Source organism: Crocodylus siamensis, chromosome 11 (genome assembly GCF_052110815.1).
Source record: "Crocodylus siamensis isolate JL-2025a chromosome 11, ASM5211081v1, whole genome shotgun sequence".
NCBI classification, from domain to species: domain Eukaryota; kingdom Metazoa; phylum Chordata; order Crocodylia; family Crocodylidae; genus Crocodylus; species Crocodylus siamensis.
Window position 1 is genome coordinate 36,974,750 of NC_143405.1, and position 24,761 is coordinate 36,999,510.

The 24,761-nt window shown below is 45.0% G+C and overlaps 1 protein-coding gene across 6 annotated transcripts in view; it reads right to left on the reverse strand.

Moving 5' to 3' along the window:
* The window catches only part of EFCC1 (EF-hand and coiled-coil domain containing 1), a 154,327-nt gene that overhangs the window by 20,192 nt on the left and 109,374 nt on the right, over positions 1 to 24,761 (reverse strand). For 2 of the 6 annotated variants that reach the window (XM_090021892.1, XM_090021891.1), the window contains exons 6-8: positions 21,753 to 21,911; positions 15,275 to 15,344; positions 9,270 to 11,035 (exon numbers count right to left, since the gene is read on the reverse strand). In XM_090021892.1, coding sequence (XP_089878018.1) covers positions 10,902 to 11,035; positions 15,275 to 15,344; positions 21,753 to 21,911 — 363 coding nt within the window. In that variant the 3' untranslated portion in view covers positions 9,270 to 10,901. Of the gene's footprint in view, positions 1 to 9,269; positions 11,036 to 11,848; positions 14,073 to 15,274; positions 15,345 to 21,752; positions 21,912 to 24,761 lie in introns of those variants that run through there. The other 4 variants (XM_090021889.1, XM_090021888.1, XM_090021893.1 and 1 more) reach the window with 3 other exon arrangements.

The following is a 24,761-nucleotide window of genomic DNA, read 5'->3' on the forward strand; positions in this document are numbered from 1 at the left end:
AATGTCAAATTAGTTTGCTATTTGCATTGCAGGTAGCAAATCTACTCAGGATTAGCAAGGCTTACTGTGTAGTAAGCATGTGCACATGTAGACACACATGATTACTTTGCAGTAAACTATGCTAATGAGAAGTTAAGCACCTTGTGTAGACACACCCAGTTATTAAGTAGACTTTGTAGAAAAGAATTGTCATTTTAAATACAAATCCAACAAAATGAGATATCAGCCCTAGGTAAGAATGAGAAAGAAGGGTCAGATCAAGGCTTCATGCTAGAGGAAAGCTCTCCTGGGGAACCTGAGATGTGATATCCAGCCTTCTCTGTCTGAGAGCCAAACCAAATGTGTCAGTGAAGTCAGGGGACAAAGTCACTTATTTTATTAGGGAGAAGAAGTTAACTGTGTTACTCTGAAATCAGTTAGAGGGGTAATGTTTAAGGTGCTACCCTGCTTATTAGACATAGGTAGAACTGGGCCAGTGGCTATTTAGTAGGGTTGCACGAAGCTTCAGGTGGCGATTCAATTCAGAGGAGATTCAGCTGATTTGGTGGCCAAATCTCCAAATCCGAATTGAAATGGGATCAATAAAAAGGTCCGAATCAATTCAAAGCTCTCCGAAAGTTTGGAAAAGATTCAGAGAGCTTTGATGATTTAGGCAGCCCCCACCTGTTACAGCTCCATGCTGGTAAGTAGAGGGGAGGGGAGGGGGGGCTGGAGGAGGGGACCATGGGCGGATCCCTGCCAGGCACCATCCCCTGCCTGTTCCCCCAGCCCCATTGACTCCAATGCGCTCCCGCAGCCCCCCCCACCATGGTTGCCCTGCCCATCCCAGCTCCTGTGCTTTATATAAAAGCCCCCACTCACTGGGTGCTGCCGGGTGGGGGGGGCAATCCCTCCTGCCCCCACTGCCACACGCTGCATGGGAGGCTCTGCCACAAGCCCCTAATCCCCTCCCTTGCTCCCCTGCCCCCCCCCCCCACAGCTGCCCTGCCCTCTGGCCCTTTAAAAAAAAAAAACCAAGAAAAACCCCAGGACTCACCGGCTCCTTCAGTCGCCTCGGGGCTTCGGGGGGCTCATGCTCATGGTGCAGGGCAGCAGGGATTGCCCCCTGCCTGGCAGCACCTGGTGATTCTGGGCTTTTTTTTTTCAAAGGGCCAGGAGCTGGGGCAGGCGGGGCAGCCATTGCCGGGCTGGGAGAGTGGGCGGGGGATAGGCCTGCATGATTTTGAGATTCGGGGATTCAGATTTGGCTGAATCAATTTGAGGCAGGGATTTGAATCCCAAACTCGCTGCCCCCCGAATCAGCCAAATCTGAATCTGAAGCAAATACTAGCTGCTTCTCACAGGCCTACTGTTTAGGTCTCCTGAAGACTCCATAGCTATTAAGAAAGCCAGACACAGGCAGAGCTACTCAGTTTAGGCTGCATTGCTGAGCATATGTAGCAGGGAAGGAACAGGAACTGCTCAGAGCACTCTTGGCTTTCAATGAAGTCAGTCTCCAGGCCAATGGTGGGTGATAGCTTGGAAGGCAATACCCTCTCCTGTGTCCCTATAGCTATGGTACTCATTCAGATGCCTCATTGTACAAACTGCAGGCTTGCCTCAGGGAGCAACATGTTTAATTTCTCATCAAATACACGTTTGTTTCTGAACTGTTGCCCTCAAGGGCAACTATATGGAGCCTCAAGGGCAACACAATGGCTCTAAGAGGAAATACTGCAGATGATGGATATAGATGACTGCTTGTGAGTTACAACACAGGCAAAGAACTAGCACAGAAACATGACAAGAATTCTAAAAATCCTGGCCCCTCACAAAGCAGTCTCCTTCAGAAAAGGATAGTGTTCAATTAAATTTCACACTCAGATGCACACTGTACAAGTTTTCTATTATGCAGAATTATTTGTATTATTAAGCAAATAAGTTGAGTTGAATATTAAAGGGCTTATATTTTAAAACTCCATGAAATTATTACTTTTAAACCAAGCCCTTTGGGTGGTAATGTGATGTGTCTCTTACATACTGTGACTGTTATTGTCATTCCCACTGGCACAGGAATTCCATTTAATGTACCATTATTTTATAGTGTTCTTTTTTACTCATAAATTGAAAACAAGGAATGAAATCTACAAGCATTAGCAGCCTGACTTACATAACTCAGACTCACCGTATAATGGATTAACAGAATGTCTTGAGAAGGGAAGGCTTTGTTTCAGCATGCTCAGACATGCAAAAGCAAAAGCAAAGTTAGTTCCAGAAACAGATTCAATCTCCATCTACCTTTCAAATTCTTTAGAAGTGTAGGAATTGCCACACACTGTTAATTTAGTGATCCTTTTTGGCCAGAGTCTTGCTCTTGATAGTGACCAGTGTTAGATGTTTTAAGAGAAGATGCAAGAATAGCAAAATGGGAAATTATGGAATAATCTGGGCTCTAATTTACTAATCGTTTACACCTTACATAGAGTAAACGTATTACTGCAGTAAAAAGAAATTATAATGGAAAGCTACAACTTCTACTATAGTTTTTATAGACCTACTGGTTATCTGATAGAAATCTAGCTCAGTGGGGGAAATGCTTTGATTTCTAAGATAGGGAAAACTTCCATTTTTAATTAAATAGATAATGGATGTTTGACAGTAACGGCTTAGAGAGTCAGTCTGATGATTCAGGAGTTATAGCTGTCTAATTCTGAGTCATTAAGCTTCAGAATGTACAAATGTACTCTAGCAAGGGACTTTTCCTGGTACTTTTTATTCTAATAAGACTAAGTTTTGAAAAGGATCAGGTATCTAAAGCCCCCTATTTGCTATTTTCATTATGGTAACAGTAAGTCAGGGACTGAGGCCTGGTTGCACTAGGGCCCACCCATACAGACACAGTGAAAAGAGCATCCCTGCCCCAAATGGTTTACAATCTAAATACATGATAAACTATGGATTAAACAAATTTAGGGTTGCATATGGCAGCAGTGGGGCCCTTAACTCTGTTCCCTCGATTGTACCAGGTGTAACAGCTCCAAGATTTTTTATGAGTAGGAGCACTACTATGCTGAGAGAGTAAATTTTCCTATGGAGATGATCTCTCAGCTATGGTGACAGCATGCCACCTTCCAGAATAATTAGCAAAGAAGCCCATATACTCAAAGAAGGATGAGAATTAGGAAGGGGAAGGAAATTATGTGAGGTTCTTAAGAGACGATTGATCAGCAGCAAAGCCTGGAAGAAGTATTAAGATTTCCTTTGGTGAAGGGGCCAAAATCTAAAACGTAAATCACAGTAGCTGATAAATGTTTAAAATACAACAAGATGAGGATTAAACAGAATAGTATCATTCAATTCAGGAGAATAAATATTTGCATGCTGGATAAATCATCTGCTTTATATCATACTATATCCATCAGTTATAAAGTAACTGGTAGGAAATAACTGTAATTTACCATTAGAGGCTAAAGCCCAAGAAGATGGTAAATTTAAATCTAGTTGTTTCTGTGGCAAGTATCTTAGCAAGCATCTTGAAGGGCATGTGCATATAAATTGGGGCTGCCACCAGTCAAGCAGATTATCAGCATCTTCCCTTCTATTTTCTCAGTTGTATTCCCAGGAAGGGATGACAGACATTTCTGTTGGTTTTTTGCATTGCTGGAAATGGATACAAAAGACTAATGAGGAAAGACTGTAAAAGCCAGGCTGTCAAGCAGAGATATATATGTGCAGGTGAAAGGATATACCTGCAAGAATAAAGTTTGGAAATGGTCAGAGCCTTCTCGGCAGCTGTTTAAAAGAAGATGGGAGGGATATCAGGAGCAGTATGAAAACTGGGAGACTGGGAGTTTATTTTTTGAGGATTAGTTACGGAACAGAAAGGAAGAACCTGTAAAATAAGTTCTGAAAAAGAAACAATTTTTCTAGCACAATCAAAATTTCTGGGAAAGATGAAGTATTATTCAACAGAGACAGTCAGGGAGAAAACAAATTTTGCTCCTGGAACAAAGACATATTTCTTCTAGTATCAGGAACAAACATAGAAATCTGAGGCAAATCAAGGAACAAGAACTGATCAACACAAGGAATTTGTTAATGAGTTTAAAACTCAATTTAAATAAATTGTACAGTCGCCTTATATGGTTGCTCATTAGCTTCTAAACCAATTTAATTAAATCCATACAGCTTTTCCATGCAGTCAAGGCCTAAGTAACACATACAGGTACTCACAGTTCAGCAAGGTTCTTTGGGAGATAATTTATAACATAGTTTAGTTCAGTGATTCTCAGCCAGGGTGTCATAGCATGCTGGGGTGCTATAAGATTTTCACTATGGTGCCATACCTGCACAATTTGCAAGATAAAGTCAGAGATTTAAAATAGAAATTCATAATGTCAAAACCATCCTGACCTATTTTGGCATTTCTAAGCTATTTGCAACAGAAAAATTGTTTTTCTGTAGTCAAGAAACAACTAAAAGCTATGGGGGTGCCATTTTCTGAGGGATGACTTGAATCTAATGAGAGATGCCTTGAGTCTAAAAAGGTTGAGAACCACTGGTCTACTTTATTTAAAGGTGCATGTTATTCTACAATGGCTTGATGGGAGGGTTCTTAGCAGGAGCCCAACTGTAGCTGGAGAGTTGTCTGTGAGGTTGCCTTTAATTTTCATGGTATGTTGTATTCTCCACCACCTTGCCATACATTGCAGAATTTGGCTGGGGACCAATGGAAGCAGCCATAGGGGAGGAGAAAAGAGATTTGTCCAGAGGCTGAGATAGGTGAAGACTTGAGTCTTGGGAGGCTAGACTTGGGGGACTAGAGGAGGAAGCAGATTCTATGGTACTGTGCCAGATCTGTCAGGCAATACACAAGAGGGTCATGTATATGGAGTGTCACAGGAGCACGGAGGTGTCCTGTGCCAGGTAGTGTAACTTGGGGTGGGGGTGTGTCACAGGAGCACCAAGGTGTCCTGTGCCTTGGAAGCAAAAGGAACTGAGCTGCCAATCAGCCAGGCAGCTCAGGTGCTGGTTGCCAGGGCAACCAGGCGGGTCAGGTGGCCAGAAGGGGGCAGGGCCGGGCCTTTATAAACAGCCCAGGCCGGTGCCTGACTAGCAGTTCTCCTCTGGTGGCTGCAGGAGTGAGAGCTCTGTGGCTGAGCTGAGTGGCTGAGTCAGCAGTTGCTGTCTTGTTGTGCTGGCTGGCTGTGATGATGCAGGGAACCACGATACTCTAAAGTGAGGTAAGGTTACAAGCCCCAGATGGGCTTGGAGTTTGTTATGAGCAGGAGGCTCTATTGTTTGGGTTGCAGCCATTGGGCTTGAGTTTGTTACAGTTAATCTGGAGGACTGGGTGAGGCTGTAGGGGAGTGAGGAGGCCTCAGCGGGGCTCCCCAACAGCTTGGGGGTTCCAGGTGTCCAGTGAGGGCACAGTGCTAGAGGGGCACTATTGTTTGTGCCAGGGGGGTGCGGTTTGCGCTGGCAAGGTGCAGCGAGAGGGGTCAGAGACCCCAGCCCATATGGGCGGCGTTTGCCCAGTGGGGGCAACGGCGGCCCAGTGCCAGAGGGGCACTATTGTCAGCCCCAGAGAGGGCAAGGCCCCAGAGCGGGGCAGAGAGAGAGAGAGCAAGCAGGTGAGGAACGCCGGCAAGGGTGCTGGTAGTAGGGCGGCGGTAGTGAGCCGGACCCAGGAGGCGCCAGCAATAGCCAGATGCCAGCAAGACAGGCCCAGGGTGCAGGGAGTGGGCTGGAGGATAGGAGCCTGGCCCAAGGGGGTGCCAGGTGGGCGAGGAGCCCAGGGTGCCCGAGAGAGAGGGCACCAGAGGGGCGAGGGACTGTACAACGTCCCTGGAACAGCTGCGAGGCTTGGGGTGTGCTAAAGGGGAGGTTTGGAGGCATGCATACCCCTTAAGGGAGGGGCGCACCGAGGCACCCCATTTGGAGTAGGGGCAAGAACACATGCCGTTCACTAGGGGAATAAAGGCAGCCTCCCATTTAACCATTTAAGATCAAAGTCGTGGCGGGCGAGATTCGAGGGTGCTTGGACCACCTGAAGTGACGGTAGAGGGGCGCTAGGGAGTTCACAGCCGCTCCTAGGCCCCACCGGCCCACATGGAGATATAGAGGGAAGTGAATCTGTGATGACTGCAGTATGATGGGCTATAGGCACAGTTGCTACCAGGTACTTTTTGGACGCTTCAGGTGAACTAAGCAGGAACATGGGGAGATGCCTCCATCATGTCCTGCCTCTGTCTTGGAAACAGGATGAAGAGAGTGGATGGACAGTTTCCTTTGACTAGGGCACATCCAAGAGCTGGTCAGGGATTTCTCCATGAAGTGGTAGTCCCTGGTGGTGCTACCTTTGGTAGTTTGGGCACAGGCCTGGGGGCTACTCACTGGCTGTGAGCACTGCTTGGGGTGTGGATGGTACATATGGCATCCTGGTGGTCCCCAGGAGCCAAGGAACTATAGGGTAGGCTCCTCTGTCTGTACCCTTGTTGCTTTTTATGGGGGGGGTCATTATTCCCTTCAGCTATGGGCACCCCTTCTATGGCTGCCTTTTGGGAGGAAGAGCCCTATGACACCCCCAGGTGTGGATTTGTACAGTGGGGAGATGACAGAATCTGAGCAGGCAGTGAGGCTCTCTGGGTCCAGGTAAGACTGGCCAGTGGTGTGGGCATCCTTCCCTAGAGGCACAGATGGGCTATCTAGCCTACAGCTGGGGCAGAATAGCTGCCCAAGGATCCCTCCTTGAGGTCAGAAACCTGCCCTGGGAAGTCAAGAGATACAGGGTCAAACCCCATTTAGATGAAGGGGCCTGTCACCCAGTTATCCCATGTCCTGTGCAACTATCTGAGACATTCAATTACTGGGGCTAAAACATGGGAAGGTCCACCTGTTCTGGAGTTTAGCACACCCATGGATGTTGGCACGCCTTGTGTGGCACAGCACTTGCAGTGCCTGTCACTTTAAGGTCTGGGTCAGGCACCCAGCAGGTGCCTGATGGTGGCAGACATTTTGAGAACCTAGTATATAAAGGCTACAGTCTGCTGCTGCCAGCTGAGGTAGAAGTATTGTTTGGCTGAGCTGCAGCAGGAACATCCAGGAGGTAAGGGCAATAGCTCATGGGGATGGCTAGGAAGCTCTTGGTCCTGGGTATAACCTAAAACTGCACCCTGCTGGGGATGGGTGGCCTGGTAGGGCTCCTGGTGGTGCAGGAGCCCTCAGGAAATGCCAGGCCAGTTACCACCCTGGTGAAAGGTGGATTGGTGTGCCTTAATCCCTAGCCCCCACAACACTGGGTACAAGGGGCCAGGCATGGCTATGGCTATCTGAGCCTGAAGAGCGTGTAAGATCCAGGTGGGGCCAGGCATAGTTGTGGCTGCCTGAGCCTCCACAGGGGAGGGAAACCCTAGAGCCCTGAAGGAGGGGGTAGATGTGTAACCCCAAAGAGGAGGTGGTAGTTGGGGCCTGGGAATAGGTTGAGTAGGGCTGAGGGCCAGTCTGAAGGGCAGCACATGGTCCAGCCCCCTGGAGAGCAAGTTGAGAGAAGTGTGGACACAGAGGGCTGGGAGCCCAGTGTTTGGAGCTGGGGGCCCAGCATGTGCTTAGGTATGTTTATGTAAAGCTGCCCTGGGAGGGACCAGGGCAAGCCTGGCCCAGGTCAGGAACTGGGCTGGTCACTACCCAGGTGAGGGTCACAGGAGAGGCTCAAGAGACTGTACATCTGTCACCCAAAGTGTGATCAGAATAAAGCCTATTGCCTACAGGAGATGCTCCAAGAGGGAGCAGGGCAAAACAAGTTGTTGATGTGAGAGAGAGACCCTGTAAGAGGGGGTGGAGTGTGAGAGGCCCTTGTGAGAGGAGGGCAGAGTGAATGTGTATATGTGAAAGAGGCCTGACACGGAGGGCTAAGCTTGGCCTGGATCTAGGCTAGGAGCATAACGACATCATGGATGCTATCTATGAGGTATGGGCTGTGGTGTAGGGGAGGTTGATCTGCAGATGGCACCCCCTGGCATTGGGGCAAATAATGGGCAGTCCCCCACATTTTGCCACCTGGGTTGAGAACAGGAAAGTTGTGGCAGGATAGATTGGGCGGACTGCCCTGAAGACAGGTAGGCAGGCTGGCATGACACCTGGCCCCGAGAGCTGCCTCTTGTCACATCTTGGATGCAGGTATGCATCCAAAATTGTTGCACATATTAGTTGTATACTTAACTGGTCAGTATATAAACTAAGTATGTTTAGTGTACATGTACACTCTTACGTGTTGGGACTGCAGGGCAAACGTGTAAATGCCAAACAAACCACTTACATGGCCAGAAAGGTGCTATTTAGGTGCAAAAAGATAAGAGAATCCCACCCTTCACTTGTATCCAGACTCTATATCACAGATTTCTCCTTTACTGGGGAGCCCACCTTTTTGTCACAGGGCGTTTTCTACTGCTACATAAAAAAGCAACCATACAAAGCTATATTGTACAGAATATCTCGTTCTGGATTGGTAACTTTCTTTCCTGGAAAAAATACACATGCTGAGATTTCTCTTTTCATTTTGTTATACAGTGAGGCTAATTTGGAACTTGGGAATAAAAATTCTGATTCCACTAGAAGGAGCTCCTGTGCCTTGTAGTGTTCAAGCAGTCTATTGGGTTGCTGAAAATATTTTATTTTAGTAGAACTAGTGGGGGCACTTTTCTGATATAGCCATTTCTTATGTGATTAGAAAATGGTATAAAACTGGGAAACTATTTTTCACAAGACAAGATTCTGCTATTTCCCATCTTATACAATTCCAGCAAACTTACTGGCAAGAGTTTTCACTAGCACTTGCTCTTCACTTCTGTTAACAGCAGCAGTAACCGCAGTGTAGTGACGCCTTTTCTGTCTCCAGTTACACCTTGATTGCTGTTTGAGTTGCATAGCATCTAGGTTATATGGCTTCCCTAGTTTCTCATCAGGATGGCAGGCTATCTGATATATTAGGAAGTGAAGTAGCAAGACAGTGGTAGAAAAATTTTACTGTGTTCCTTTATAAGGAGCTGAGGCTACCTCCAGCATCTGGAGAATGCACGATCAGGTATGTAGTATGTTCTGGACTACTCCCATCAAATGCGCGCACACATCCTCGTCAGTATTTATGATTTTGCCAGTATTTGCAATGGAACAAATCCTGTCTTGGTATAAATGCGGTGGTCTTGCTGAAATCTGTAGGAGCTGCACAGAGCAATCTGGCTCATTGTTTTGACCTTTGGAGGAAATGAACACAAACAGGAAAATGCACGGTATTCTTGCTATTTGATCTTTTATTGTTACATTTCTATTTAATTTGTTATTGCCTTATGACTCCTACATATGACTGCCTGTCAATCTAAGTCTAATCTAACATTTAATGTATATCTGTAATGTTAATACATATTTACTATGCTGAATTTTGTTCTATAATCTCAGTATAAATCTAGAGAGAACCAATTCAACAAGCAGAATTTGGCCCACTTCTTCCATTCCCCTTTTTTATCCCCCAAAAGAAATGAAAAGTTCTATTGCAAACTGTTGTCATAAGCATGTTCCTAAATGATACACAATACTCGGTAATTAAGTGTATATGTACACCTGACTTGCATGAATAAACGCAATGGTGTATGCATATGAAGGATTACAAAAAGTAAATGAGGTTGGGCCAAGAATCATTTTTCTTATGGGAAAACCAGTGCAGCGATGGTTTCAAGTATATATTATTTTAAAATAGACAGCCACATTTTATTGCCTAAATTCTCAGGCAAAGCAAATTCTTTATATGCACCCAAAACAGCTATAAAACAGCTATTTTTTTTAACTATGCAAATTCAGTAGACTGTGCTAAGAACTTCTGCCTTTTAGCTTATTTAAGTAGGGGTAATAACTTGGCAGCAGCTTTTGGACTGACTTTTGTCCTGATCTTATTGACTAAATATTAGGCACTTTCATAAGTATGTCCAGCATTTTACTTCCTTCAAGTTTTATTTTGCCTGCAGATAAGACCTTGCTTTATATCGATAGGGTCTCATTCAGGGTAATTAGATGATATAGGAAAGCTGTATCAGTATATCACTTGCTGGCTGGATGATGGAATCTGTGATGGTGTGAAATGAAGCTCTCCATCTTTGCAGCCTTTTCCATCTTGATAGTCAGGCGAACAAGACCACTTGGCACTTGTTCAAGCAGTTAAACATAATATTTAATATAAAATATAAGATTAGAGTCAGATAGTTGCTGATTGATATCAAAGTGTAATTACATGTCTAAATTGTCATAGTTACAAATAAAGATCCAGAGGATCAGAAACAACTCTAGAATTAGAGTTAAATAAGATGTATAACCATGATTACATAGATGGATAGACACACTTGTGTATAGGTCCTTAGCCTGCTCTATTGGCTTATAAAGGTGCGTATATATCTTATAATAAAGTCATTTTGTCTCTTACACCTTAAGAAAACATGTTTGCTAGTGGTTACACAGACTCTTTCACTGTTGAATGAACTAATTCATTTACCACAAAAGATAAAAACTGTCTCCAGCTAATCTATTATCAGAGTTGAAACTGTATATTAGGCTTATCAGTGCATCTGGGATGCTCTTTATTTGGTGAGCTGGTACAATTAAAATGCCAGACTGTGGCAGTTGTTAGGCTTCAGAGATGGGCATCATTGAGTAATCCTCATGAAATGTGAACGCTCTTCGAAATAAAGGACTGTGTTGCAATTAGCTGAGGCGTTAGAGGTGCTCCCAGAAACAGCACACCTGGGATTTTATGATTTTAATTGTACTGCTTTTCTCCTTTACTGAATTCCTTTGAATATGGCAAATCTCATCCTTGCATTCTCTGTTGAAGTATCATTGTTTGAACAGTCATGAAGAGCTGTAGATGGCAATGTTGCTCAGCAAGAAATGACCAGTGGGTTAGACAGAGACTGGTGGCTCTGAGTCTTCTCAAGAGACTGGCTTTGTAAGAGTTCGCATGCTGCCAACTCCTGGTAGAGGGTATCTAGGACCTCAAAAATATGGGCTTTTCCTTTAAAAGAAATTTACAAAGCATATTAACGTATTGACAAAGTCAGGAAAAGGCAATTGAACAATTACAAACTACTTCTCATTTACAGAGATGGCCTTTCAAACGATAAACATAGAATTTCCAAATACTGAGAACAAATAATGAATTCTCCCACATATCACAATTATACAGAGAGGTACAATATGCACAAATTGATCCCTCTGCATGCTTCCTACTTGAAACTCCCTCTTCACTGGTCCCCAACCTCCTTGTTTGAACAAAGACAGATTTCAGATGTATTGGCTGTCTGAGATGTACACTGCCTTATATCAGGTAAACTTGCTGAAACTGAGATGGGTACAGCCCAATGACTTAAATGCCTTCTCATCATTTAAGTCAAGACTAGACACAAGTCACAGCGATCTGGAAGAAACTATTCCAATGAGCTATTGGCATAGTTCTCAATTCTCAAACAGTGAGAAAATGGTTGACTACAAAACTGCTTCATGTCACATCTGGTACAAAGCCAGTCCAGAGCAGAGGAAACCTAGGTACACCCTGGGGAATTATTCAAATATGCACCCACGTGATTTTGCACATAAAGTATGACCATACATAATTCCATAATTTTGCGTAATTTAACCTAGGCAGGCTCTGTGCCTCTACAATCGGGGGGGGGGGGGGGCTCTGGCTGCCGCAGCCATGAGCACCCCAAGGGCCTGCCATCAGCTGCTGCCAGTGGTGGGAGCTGTGTACCATGGGGGGGGGGAAATAGAGCATGTGATGGAAGGGGTCATACCCACCCCCCAAACCCCACATGCACACCCCCTGCCCCGCAGGCAGGAGTTCCCCTCCCCACTCACCAGCTGTGCACCACCACTCAGTGCCTCCACATGGAAGTGCTGGAAGCCCCAGGGGGAGGCGCAGAGATGGCCTGGCCTGGCCTGGCCTGGCAGCACATAGTTCCTGCCTGCAGTGCCGCAAGTGCCATGTGGCATGGAGCCAACCTGGTTTGGCTCCCAGGTGTGTGCCAGCAGGCCAGGATGGGCTGGCTCTGTGCCACAACATACAGCCCCAGGACTTGGCATGTAATTTTGAATTACTGTGTGCATAATTCTCTGGGGTGTACCTAGGCAGTGGAGATGTAGAATGCTAGAAGAGCTTCATTCATTTGTTCTTGACTATAAAATTCTGTGGGATCAATTAGGAGGCATTTCAGGAGGCTGAATTGTGCTGAGGTAGGGGGGAGGCACTTTACTTTGGCAGTGCTACTTGGAGTCTTTTGGCATTTTTACGCATGCTGGGATGCAGTGCCAGGAGCTTTTAGATTAGCAAGGCACACTAATTTAAAAGTGTTTGTGCATTGCTGCAAATCCCTGTACTGAAAAAATGGCAGCAGAGAACTTTTGAACTAAAGCTTATTGAATGGGTTTTATTTCAACGCATCCCGCTGACATTTTTTTCAGTGTGAAGATGTGCAGCGACACCGATACACATGACACAAGGCTGCCAGAGTGCATCACTTTCTATGCTCCAACAGACTTGTTTAATAGAGTCTGCTCTGATGTGCTGGATTTCCAGTGTCAAAGCAGGCTCTGTGCACATGTGCAGGAGCCTTTTGTTTCCATGTGTGGTCAATACAATATCCTGTCGGAGTGCAAAGCTGCCAGAATACTTCCTCTGCACCCACAGGAGCTGTTAGCACACCTGCGGGTACAATCTGCAATGTCTTTGTCCCTTGAACCAGCAGCTCGCCCTTGGTGCTTGCAGGTGCACTGGGACAGGTTTACCACTTGCCCTGCTCCTTCCCTGTCCCCAGTGCAGCCATGTTGTTCAAGAATGTCTCATCTCTGAATCTATGTGTAGTAGTAACAAATAGGTTGACTGGTAAGAAGGCTCTGTGTAAATTAGAACATTTTGTACACATTTCTCTCCCTGAATTATTGTTATTAAAATTGCATGGACCAAACCCCTGGGTCACATCTAACCTTTAATTATCTCTTCGTTGACCCCCCTCTGCCTATTAAGAGTCCCTGCAGGCAGTCCTCCTAGACAAACTGGCTTGGTACACCATGTTAGCTTCCTTGAAGGTAAATACAAAAGCTCTGCTAATGGAAACAAAGTAATCAAATCTAAACCTCCAGGCTGTGAATGCAGCACAGTTTCTGCCACAGCAACTCCTGCACAGTAGGCCATTGTCAGGGGAGAGGACTTTCCAAGTCTAATTTTCATAACAAGAACATGAAAGGTTATTAACAGAGGGGAACAAGGTTGACCCACTTACTTTACTGAAGGATGCTGCATCCTTTTTAAGTCAAAGGTGAAAAGAGCTGTAGACAATGGAATTATAAATGGTGAGAGTGGCTCTCTCACATGCTCTGGGACATATTCTGTCCTCTGGACCTGTGCAACCCTCTGACCCTGCAGGCAACATTTGGGACTAGGACTCGTTATTGCTGTTGGACATGTGCAAATGGCTTCTGTTGATTGCAGCTGGTTACAGATTTCATGTGAACACTAGAATTTGGCTGCGATTCCCTGCATGTTTTGCAGTTCCTGCAGTTTCAATGACTAGAAGGATTCAGCTTTAGGAGACCTGCATGGTCATTTATTTCCCCATCCGATAGGGAAGTTTTGTATTTCTTCTTGCTATATATGTCATCTACCTCCTAAAAGTCATTCTCAATACACCCCAAACTGCTATCCTCACCAAGAAGTTAAGACCTTGCTTCAGACCCAGGTGCTAACTGTGCCCTCTCAGCAAAACGGACCACATCACAAACTTAAGTAATATGGATTATAACATCCAAAGCTCATTCATTGGCTCCTCTACCAACCTCATATATGCCATCACTTACTTAAAGTGCCCTTCTGCTATCTGCATTGGATAGACAGGGTGATCCCTACATAAAAGAATGAATGAACATAGATCTGATCAATTCCAGAAAAACACACATTCCTGTAGCAGAACACTTTAACCTCCATGGACATTTCCCCTCACTGACCTCAGTGCCGGTTCTTAGGTGACAACACTTGAAAAACAGACTTGAACAGGAAACTGCAGAACAAGAAATCATCCAGACTGGACTGTATTAATTATGGTCTAAACCAGGGGTGGGCAATTATTTTGGGCAGAGGGCCACTTATTGAATGTTTTTTGGCAACCTGTCAAGGGCCGCATGGGTAACCCTGCCCCTTGACAGGTACCCTGCCCCCTGGTCACCATCTTGTGACCAAAAGTCCTGCTCCCTAACCCCTGACCTTTGCCACTTTCAGCAAGGGGTTCTGCCATCTCAGAAAAATACCAAATTATAGTCTAAAAAGCTAACATCTACAACATTCATTGACTTGATTTTTTTCAAAAAATTTTTGTCCTGTTTGTGTATTGTACATAGAGGTGATTGCACAATAGCTTAAAATGAAGCCTTACTTTTGTATGTTGTGGGGAGCTCTGTGTGTGTGGACATGTGGGGTGTGGGTAGGTATGGGGTTTGTAGGGAGCTCTGTGTAGGGAGGGTGGCTGGGGTTTGTGTATGGCAGTGCGAGGTGTGTGTGTGTGTTCATAGGGTGAGACACACACACACACACACGCGCGCGCGCGTGTGCGTATCAGTGCAGTCCTGTGCTCCTCAGTCAGGTGATGCAGCTGGGAGCCCCATGGTGCTAGAGCAGGGCAGGGGCAGGAAAGCAGGGAACTGGCTGGGGGTGGAGTGGGGCTGGGCTGCTCAAGGGCTCCCTCTGGGTCCTACTGCCCCTGGCTCCTGTCAGTTTTGACAGGCTGCCAGGAGCAAATAAATATTAATTTACTAATTTTTTAGGGGCCCTGCAGGCCGGATAGAATGGCTTGGTGGGCTGGATCTGGCCCATGGGCCATATTTTGCCTGCCCCTGGTCTAAACCAAGACTACTGGTTCTTATCACATTACTTGCTTTGGCTTTTATAAGCCTCAATGAGTTTTTACTACTTTGTTTTTTCTTTCTCCTCCCCATCTTGCCTATCCCCAGTGTCCCTTTCTTTTTCTTCCATCCCGACCCTTTGTATTCTAATCACTACTTTCTATTGAGAAGCTGTGTTTCCTGCAGTGCCTTCACAGTCTCTGATAAAGTATGCCCACTGCTCATGACAGCTTATGCTAATCACCTCAGATTTAGTTAATCATAAAGTGCAAATCTATCCTGCCTTCTGGCTGACTTCAGACTAACTTCTCTGCTTATAGACATTGTCCACTATTTGTTACTTAAATATGATTTACTTTCTTACCATGTTGGTTGTCCTGGCAGGATTCCAAAGTGCTCAGCAAGATTTTTCCCAAGGCTCGCTTAGATATGTTCTTTAAAACACAAAATAACAATTATCTCTTTCATGAAGTTAAATATATCCAACTACATCTGAAAATATGGAAAGTGTGTTCGCATTGAAAATGGAAAAACAAAATGAAATTCAGTCCAACAACATAACTTATTTTTGGCATATTTTCAAACCAGCAGGTGAAGATCTACAGCCAAAAGCAGATTTTAGGATGCCAGATCCTTAGTTTGGCTTTACTAAGGGCATCTGTAATACAGTTCTGTAAGGGAAACAAAGAATATATAGCAAAGCTTTCAAAAGCTTGTGCCCACATAAATCTAGATGTTTATTCACTTCATGGACTGCAAGCAGGAGATGAGCAAGCTGAAAACAATTAAAAATCTGGCTGAGATCATGCAGAACCTGTGTATTTGGAAGGTGAGTGGTATCATACATAACTTATGGGTGGCTTCTCAGAAAAAGGCACACTTCCCACTAATATTTAAAACCATGGTGCCATTTTTAACACCTACAAGGCAGGAGTGGTTATTACATGTCTCATTCCAGAGACCCAGCTGGAGCAATTCTTTTTCAGCCTCCATTGGCTGCTGTTTATGGAAAAGTATTAAACATTAGCCTGAATGACAGTACCTCAGTCTTAGAACTAGTAGATGGTTGCCTTTCCGTTCGGCCCCATACACTTGTACACGTCCAGCTTTTCTAAATAGTCTCTAACCTGTTCTTTCACCACTGTTGGCTGCTCACCGCCTGCCCAAATCGTGCTGCCCAGTGCAATAGTCTGGGAGCTGACCTTGCCTGTGAAGACTGAGGTGAAAAGGCACTGACTACTTCAGCCTTTTCTGCATCCTATTACAAGGTTGTCTCCCCAGTTCAGTAGGGAACTCACACTTTCCCTGCTCATCATCTTGTTTCTGACATACTTGTAGAAACGCTTCTTGTTACCCTTCATGCCCTTTGCTAGGTGCAATTCCAATTGTACCCTGGCCTTCCTGACTTCATCCCTGCATGCTGAAGCAATACTCTTATACTGTTATACACTTGGGTGTTAGAAGTGCACAACCCCCTTATAACCTCTGTTTTGAGTTTTCAGTGCTGTGAGAAGATATTTGGCTCTAGATAAGCACTGCTTTCTAGAAGGTTCTTATACCTGCATCGTGCATCAAAAGTGAATACGCAGAGGGAAAACACTACAAACTACAATGACCTGTGAATAAGGTTTCTTGCTCTGGTCTAAAGTGCATCTTACACAGGAATCCATGGCATATTCTTTCAGCTGTGTAGGGAAGGCTGTAAATCATCATCGTCATTGACATTTGTTCACTGTCCTGCAGCTGTGTAACATGACAGCACAGAAGGTATTTTTTCTAGTGAGATCATATCCAACACTGACTTATTTGGGCTTATTTTCAAACCAGCAGCTGATGATATAAACACTGCATAGCCAAAAGCAGCCTCTGAGATTCCAGATGTTTAGCTTTGTTTTACTTTGGGAGTCTGTAATTGTTATAAGGGAAATAAAGAATATATGGCAAAGCTTTCAAGCATACAGTTAAACATATGTTTAAGCAGTATTATAGCAAAGATATGGCACAATGTGTGATGGATCATCTCCTAGGCTAGAATGATTTTCAACAGCACTGCTGACCAGTGAATGACATGTCAGTGTCATGACACTGAGTTGTTATGCTTGCTGTCAATCGCAGTCAGTCATTCTTTGCCAGTTTAATAGTACATCCTTCATTGGATTGTTATTGATGCATGCAGTGTCAGACTTGAGATGTGAAAGTAAAACTGGTGCTGTCAAGTGCTAAAGGAAGTTACTATAATGTGAGATATTGCACTTGATCCCTGAAGTCAGCAGTGGAACAAGAGTATACGTCAAGCATAGTAAAGTGACCATCTGAGGCAACAACAATCTAGTCAGACACACTGATTGGCTTTGCAGAAATCCCAAATAGTAAACCAAGGAATTAACTTCTAAGGGTGCAATGTAGACTTGTATAGCTTCAAAATGTTATCTTACTTGCCCACCTGTTAGGCAGTTCTCATCGTCCCCCTCCCCCCCCCCCCAAAAAAAAAGTAGTATGTATAATATTAGCGTCATTTTAGGCTTTACCCAGATTGCTTTGGGCTGCAGTTCCCTCAGCTCCAATACATAAAGTAGCCTCTGTCTGAGTGAGACACTTCTCTAAGCATCATTGGTGATGCAAAGAGTGGGCTTGCTTTTTCAATAACGTGTACACTTCCCACTGAATGAGTACCCACTCATGATGCTGCTGGATATGTTAGAATGGGCTGTCCAACTGGTGGCCTATAGACCACATGTAGCTCACAAACACCTAATGTATGCCCTGTGGGTCTTGGGGTCTACTACCTGAGCAGCCTGCATGGCAGAAGACAAGGGGCAGTATGACACCAACAGATCCTATATGGGGGCAGCAGGCTGTGTGCCACCAGAGAATCCTGCATGACAGGTGGGAGGGAGCTATATGCCACTGGTGTGAGGCTCTGGGTCAGCAACAGATCCCCCGTGACAAGGCTGGGGGGGTGGGCAAGCTGCGTGTCACCAACCAGTCCTGCACAGGGGATTGGGGTCTGTGTGCCCCAGTACAGCCTGTTCAAGGAGGAGGAACCAGGCAAGGGTGCTGCCCCCACCATGTGCCACCTGTGTGGTGTGCAGCTTGAAGGCTACATAATGGCACCCCCTTGCAGTTCCCACCCACAGCAAATTTGGACAAGCCTCTGCTAGAAGATTAAGTTCATAAACATCTCTGGACACTACATCTCATATTTTAATGAGGTATAAATCCTAGCTTGAATCTTGCAGTCTCCCTAATTCCTCTCTCTAGTTTAAATTGAACAATAAAATCTTCGTATCTGCACTATAACTGGTGTGTAATATAGCTGAGACTTGTTACAGCAGAGCTTTACTTCACCCCAGCTGAGACTGTAGATCAAAGGCAGACAATGTGATTTCAGAGTGAAAGAGGTGTGTGTGTGTGTGTGTGTTTAAAGTGCCCTGGAATGACAGGTACTACAGAACCATAAGGGAGGGCTATGGCTCTTCATTTTGTGTCTCAATGAACAGGTGAATGTGGGTGGTACATTCTGATATCTGACAGGCACAGGCCCTTGAAAGTGGTAGCCATTGTATCACAAACCTATGACAATGTTACTGACCTACTCCCAAAGATATTTCTTTAGTATGTAGAGAAAAGAAAGCCTAAACTGCTGCACCTCAGACTCCAGATAGGGAGAGGCTGCAAAGGTGGTCATTATGATGAGTACTGAAAGCCAATAGGCCACTGGTAGAGAACAGCTAAAGACAAGTAGGTGAGATATACAGAGAGTCAGACCTGAACTAAATTCACCAGAGTTGCATCTGGCTTCAGGCTTTCATGGGGAAGATTCCTACCACTCATTTCTTAGTCTCTGTTGGCTTTTCACCTATGAACCTCAGTTACATATAAGAACATGGGACTGGAAAGGGCTTCTCAGGCCATTAAGTCCAGTCCCCCACATTCAGAGACAACCATTTACTGGAATCCTCAAAATTTACAGTTCCAGCCCTTGCACAAGTAAAAAGCACAATACTCAAAATACCACAAACACCTTATAACATGTTACAGGTAAAATCAGGGGAGATGGATACTGCCAAGGCCTCCTCACTCTACAATGACAGGAAAATAGTTGGCTAATATGCTCAGATCTAAGAAATGAGACATGGCCCACACTACAGAGGAAGGCAAAACATCCACCATGGTTTCATCTACATGTGCAATTAAGATGCAGCAATAAACTCCAGCACAGTTTGCACTGGAGTTTATTGCTCCTGAGTGCAGCATTTACATGCGCACCTGGGACTACAGGATGGACTCGGGAGACTCTGATAGGCCTAGGTTTGGGGAGGACCAAGTTAGGGAACTTCTGGAGGGGCTGGACATGTTCAAATCAACAGGTCCAGATGCTTTCCACCCCAGGGTGCTGAGGGAATTGGCAGGAGTTATTGAGGGGACCCTGGCACGGCTTTACGAGCACTCATGGTGCTCTGGCCAGGTGCCAGACGACTGGAAGAGGGCCAATGCGGTTCCCGTTTTCAAAAAAGGGAGGAGGGAGGACCTGGGCAACTATAGGCCCATTAGTCTTACTTTGATCCTGGGGAAGCTCTTTGAGAAGATTATCCAGGAGCACATCTGGGAAGGACCGGCAGGGAGATGATGCTCAGGGGCAACCAGCATAGCTTCATTACGGGAAGGTCCTGTCAGACCAACCTGATTGCCTTCTACGATCATGTCACAAAATCATTGGACGCAGGTGTCTTTCTGGACTTCAGGAAGGCCTTTGACACTGTTTCCCACCCCATTCTCATTAAAAAGCTAGGTGACTGTGGCAATGATGCCTACACAGTGAGATGGATTGCAAATTGGCTGAGGGACCGCACCCAGAGAATAGTGGTAGATGGATCATATTCGACCTGGAGGGATATGGACAGTGGGGTCCCCCAGGTTTCAGTCCTTGGGCCCGCACTGTTTAATTTCTTTATTAACGACTTGGACGAGGGGGTGAAAAGCACCCTGTTCAAATTTGTTGATGACACCAAGATCTGGGGCAAGGTGGGCACTCTAGAAGGGAGGGACTGGATACAGCTGGACCTGGACAGGTTACAGGGGTGGGCAAATGAGAACAGGATGGGATTCAATACTGACAAGTGCGGGTTACTACACTTGGGCAGTAAGAACCAGCAGCATACCTATAGGCTGGGAAACTCTCTTCTCGAAAGCACAGTGGCAGAAAGAGATCTTGGAGTCATTATCGATTCCAAAATGAACATGGGCCGCCAACATGAGGACACCAACTGCACCTTGTCATGTATCCACAGATGCATCACAAGCAGGGTCAAGGAGGTGATCCTCCCGCTCTATGCAACACTGGTCAGGCCACAGTTGGACTACTGCGTCCAGTTCTGGGTGCCGCACTTTAGGAGAAATGTGGCCAGCATTGAAAGGGTCCAGAGGAGGGCCACCCGCATGATCCGGGGACAGCACAGCAGACCCTATGAGGAGAAGTATGGGGCCTGAACCTGTTCAGCCTTCACAAGAGAAGGCTGAGAGGGGACCTGGTGGCTGTCTACAAACTTACCAGGGCAGACCAGCGGGGAATGGGAGAGACCCTATTCACCTGTGCACCTCCCGGAGTAACAAGGAATAATGGCCATAAGTTGTCTGAGAGTAGGTACAGGCTGGACATTAGAAGGCACTATTTCACAGTCAGAGCAGCCAGGATCTGGAACCAGCTTCCAAGGGAACTGGTGCTGGCTCCTACCTTGGGGGTCTTTAAGAGAAGGCTTGACAGTTACCTAGCTGGGGTCATATGAGCCCAATATTCTCTCCTGCTCAGGGCAGTGGGTTGGAGTTGATGATCTACTTAGGTCCCTTATGACCCTACATCTATGAATCTATTAATCTATGTTGAGCTGGGTCAGAGTAGGTCCAGTTGGTGGGTTTGGGGGGTGAGCTTGCCAGCCCAGAGCTACTCCACTCTGGCTCAGCATGCTGTGGAGGGGCTGGCTGGGGTACGCAGTCCCTGCACTGGTGAAAAGTCACCACACTGTAGCACCCTAGTGCCCCAGCCAGCTCGAGTCACTGTCTACATGTGTTTCGGTGTACTAAATAACTCCACAATAGGGTAGTAGTTGTCCCAAAAAGTACTATCCTACAGCAGAGTTAGTTAATTTACTGCACCCTAATAGCGGTTCACATATAAACAGTGACTTTACTGCAGAGCTAATTAATCAACTCCTCACTAAAGTACACATGTAGATGCAGCTCATGTGTGCCAAAATTGACCAAGTTTGCTCTGTGTTGTAAATTAGTAATCCCAGTCTTTTGTACATCCATAACCAAATCTAAAACTGTTGCATCTCATAAGTCAATTTTGAGGGACTTACATGAACTGATCTGTAGTAATAAGGAGACCCCTGCGTATAAATCCTAATAAAAATATTAAAATATGTTTCTGCCACTTCCAAATTGGACCTCGAGAGCAATCTGTGCTCTGAAGGAACTACAGTGTCAAAGAATCCCCAATTAGGAAGTAAGATGTAGTCTTGATGGATCCCTTACTGTCAGTCTAAAATGTGATTCTCTTTTACTGGAGGGATACAAAGGGCTATATCCTGCTCTGGAAATGGCCTGGACTTTATAATTTAGTAATTTTATTTTTTAATCTGATACTTTGTATGGAAGATGGGGATTGTTTGGAAATTTAAGGCTTTTCTGGGAAATCGCAACCATCGGAGCTGACAGGTGTGCAACAGTGTGTCTTGTAGGTAAGGGACTCCTTGCATTTGGGTAAAAGAAGTGCTCTTTTTAGTTTAGGGTGGACACTGCTAAAAACAGCTCAGGATATTTAGACTGCTCTCTTGTCATACCAGATCTCGAAGTTGTTGAAGAAGCTGCAAAACATCCATGAGCTTTTCTTCCACCAGTGACAGTCTAACTCTTTCAGTCTCCAACATCTGTAGCTCCATCTTCAACAATTCCGTCTCCTCCACTTTTTGTTGCAACTCACCTAGCAATGGGCCTTTCATCTGGACAATGACATAGGAAATTAAAAACACTGTAAGTTTTCATTTTCTGCCACAAAAATTGCAGTTAAGGAGGAAAACTTATCTGCCAAATGTCAGTTCACTTCAGAAAACTATCTTGGAAAGAAGTGCATTTCTTTAAGATACTACAGAAGGTGTTACATCAACAGAAGTAATAGTTGCTAGGAAATGTATGGTTGGTTGCTCTTCTGCTTAATGACAGTTCTTTAATGACAATTCATTCAATATTTACTGCAGCCAGGTCATTCAGAAATCCTGTTATCATTCTGAATTTCTTCAGTCATTCTCATATCTGTATTTGTCCAAGGGAATAATTCAAATAGGGTTGTCTGTACACTCCCCAACCTTTAGGTCCATGCATGGAACACAGATGTATTATGTAAGCTAAGTGGCTCAGCTAGTTTTTTGTAAGCATCTCAGAAAAGGTGGTTCTTGGGGAAGGATTTTAGACCCTGGCTCAGGAAAGTTTTTGTACACATCTGTACATAAGGGAAAGGTTCCAAAGAAGTGCTGGAAGTTCCCAAACCAATATTCTGCCACAAGATGTTTTGATAAAACAGAATATTTAGACAGAAAAAAGGGCTGCTTCCCTGCTCCAACAACTTCTCCTTATATAAGCAGGTCCTGCATGTCTTTAAGTGCTTTGTTCAATCCAAGGACCAAGATACATACATTCTGGTAAAGTAGGTAGAAGCAACCTTGCAGAGTCAATGAAGGATCTGGAGAACAGAATCAGTAGCCAAGCTGGACTCAGTCACAATTTGTGCCTATCACCCCCTGACCACCCTGATGATTTGCTGTATCTCTCTACCCATCTCCTGCTTGTCCTACACAACACTCTCTTGTGGAAGGAACTGTCTGTCTTCCTTTAGGCATGGAAAATGCCACAAGCCAAGTTATCTGAGTAACAGAATCACTGAATTGGGTTTTAATTTCTATAAAAACAAGCCTGAATCCCAGTTTGGGGAGTAAATGGATATATGACTTTGCAGCACCTCATGGCAATGGCTCCACTGTATGCTGGAGATTCCCATGGAAAAGATACCTCCAATCACACGCTAAATCTGTGCCTGCTATGTGCTTTGGACCAGATCCCTCTGAAAAAACTCCTCTACAAAACGTCTGTGTTTGGCATGTGTGAATAAGAGCAGATGAGCGGGGCATGCTTGGGAATCTCTCTCTCCAAAAGCACTGCTGTAGGCTGGTTCTAGGTAGTCCTCTGACGCTGAGGACTTCATCTCAGTCCCTGCTTTTCATATCACAAAGCTGCTTTGTAGTCAGGGTAAGTCAAGGCCTGTCTTTGCCGGAGGTCAGGGCCTGGTATAGGAGAAGGACCATGGAACAGGAAAACAGTGTATTGGCTGATCTATTAAAGAGAGAACCAAAAAAGTGGTGGTCAGAAAAATGTTTAGCTGAAATATTAATTTCAGGTTTGCATAAGCACTCAAGTTAATTAAATCAAAATAAACCCTAGTCCTCATTCATTTCTGGGCCCAGGCAGAGCAGACAGAATTCTTATCATTTTTGCTATTGTGTTTTCCAAACGTAAGCCAGATAAAAATAAATACATTACACTAAGGAACCAAATTCTGGGTGATAAATTCCATGTTTGCTGGTTACGTTTATTCCTTTTTGGTATTATCATTCATCTTTACTGCAACTCTAGCAGTAGCTAGACAGGGCTGGACTAAAGTAACTACAGGCTTTCAAATAGAGTTGCTACTTAGATTTTATTTGGTGGAAAATATTCTACTCAATACTTAACATGGGCTGGAACTTCATTTTTCTAAAGAACAACTGGGATCAGAATGAAGAAGTAAAATAATCCCATGTCCAAACAGGGCACGTCTGCATGTGCATATTAACACAATGCAATAAACTCCTGGGTGCTGCATTTGTATGTGCACCCAGGACCACAGCACGCTGAGCCAAGTTGGAGCAACCCTGGCTGGCAGGGGACCCTGGGGGTCAGCCTGCCAGCCTAGGGCTGCTCCAGCCCAGCCTAATATACTGTGGTTGGGCTGGCTGGGGTTGGAGCACAAGGGTGCTTCAATGTGGGTCTAGCCACCAGGCAGCTCCCGCACTGAAGCACCCTTGTTCCCCAGCCAGCTGCATTGGCATCTACACATATGGTGCTGTGGAGTGAAAAACTCTGCAGCAGGGTAGTACCTGTAAATACTACCCTTCTGCAGAGTTTATTAGTTTACTCCAGCCTAACAGCCCTGCAAGTGTAGATGCTGAGAGGTTTACTGTGGAGCTAGTTAGTCTACTCCGCAGTAAACATCTTGTGTAGATGTACCCACAGATTCCTTTCTCAAAGGAATGCTAAATATGTTCTGACTGGCACTTGACTCAACATCAGCTTAAAATTATTTGACTATATTAGCCCAACATGAACCCTACTTTTAGAGTATCTCCAACTCTGAGCTACAGTGAACAACATGCACTTCAGATGACTTGGTTTATATCCTCTGCCAGTGAGTTACCTAAGAATTCCTATCTGAAGTCCTATTTTGTAACTGCTGAGCACACAAACAGTTTCCTGTACATAAAGCCAACACTGTCATCGTCAATGCAGCAGCAACCAGGCCAGTACATAATAAATGCACTCTGAGACAGGTGGGGTATGTAGTGAAGTGTATGTGCGCATTATCTATCTATCTATCCACACACACACACACACACACACTGAAGAGGGTAATACCATATTGTTCTGGTGACCCAACATATAAGTAGACTCCACATTTAGTAGATCCAACATTTTCAGATTCAGCTTTAGGAAAAACTCATTCCCTGAATACAGGCTGATAATTGCTAATAAGTCCTTGAACT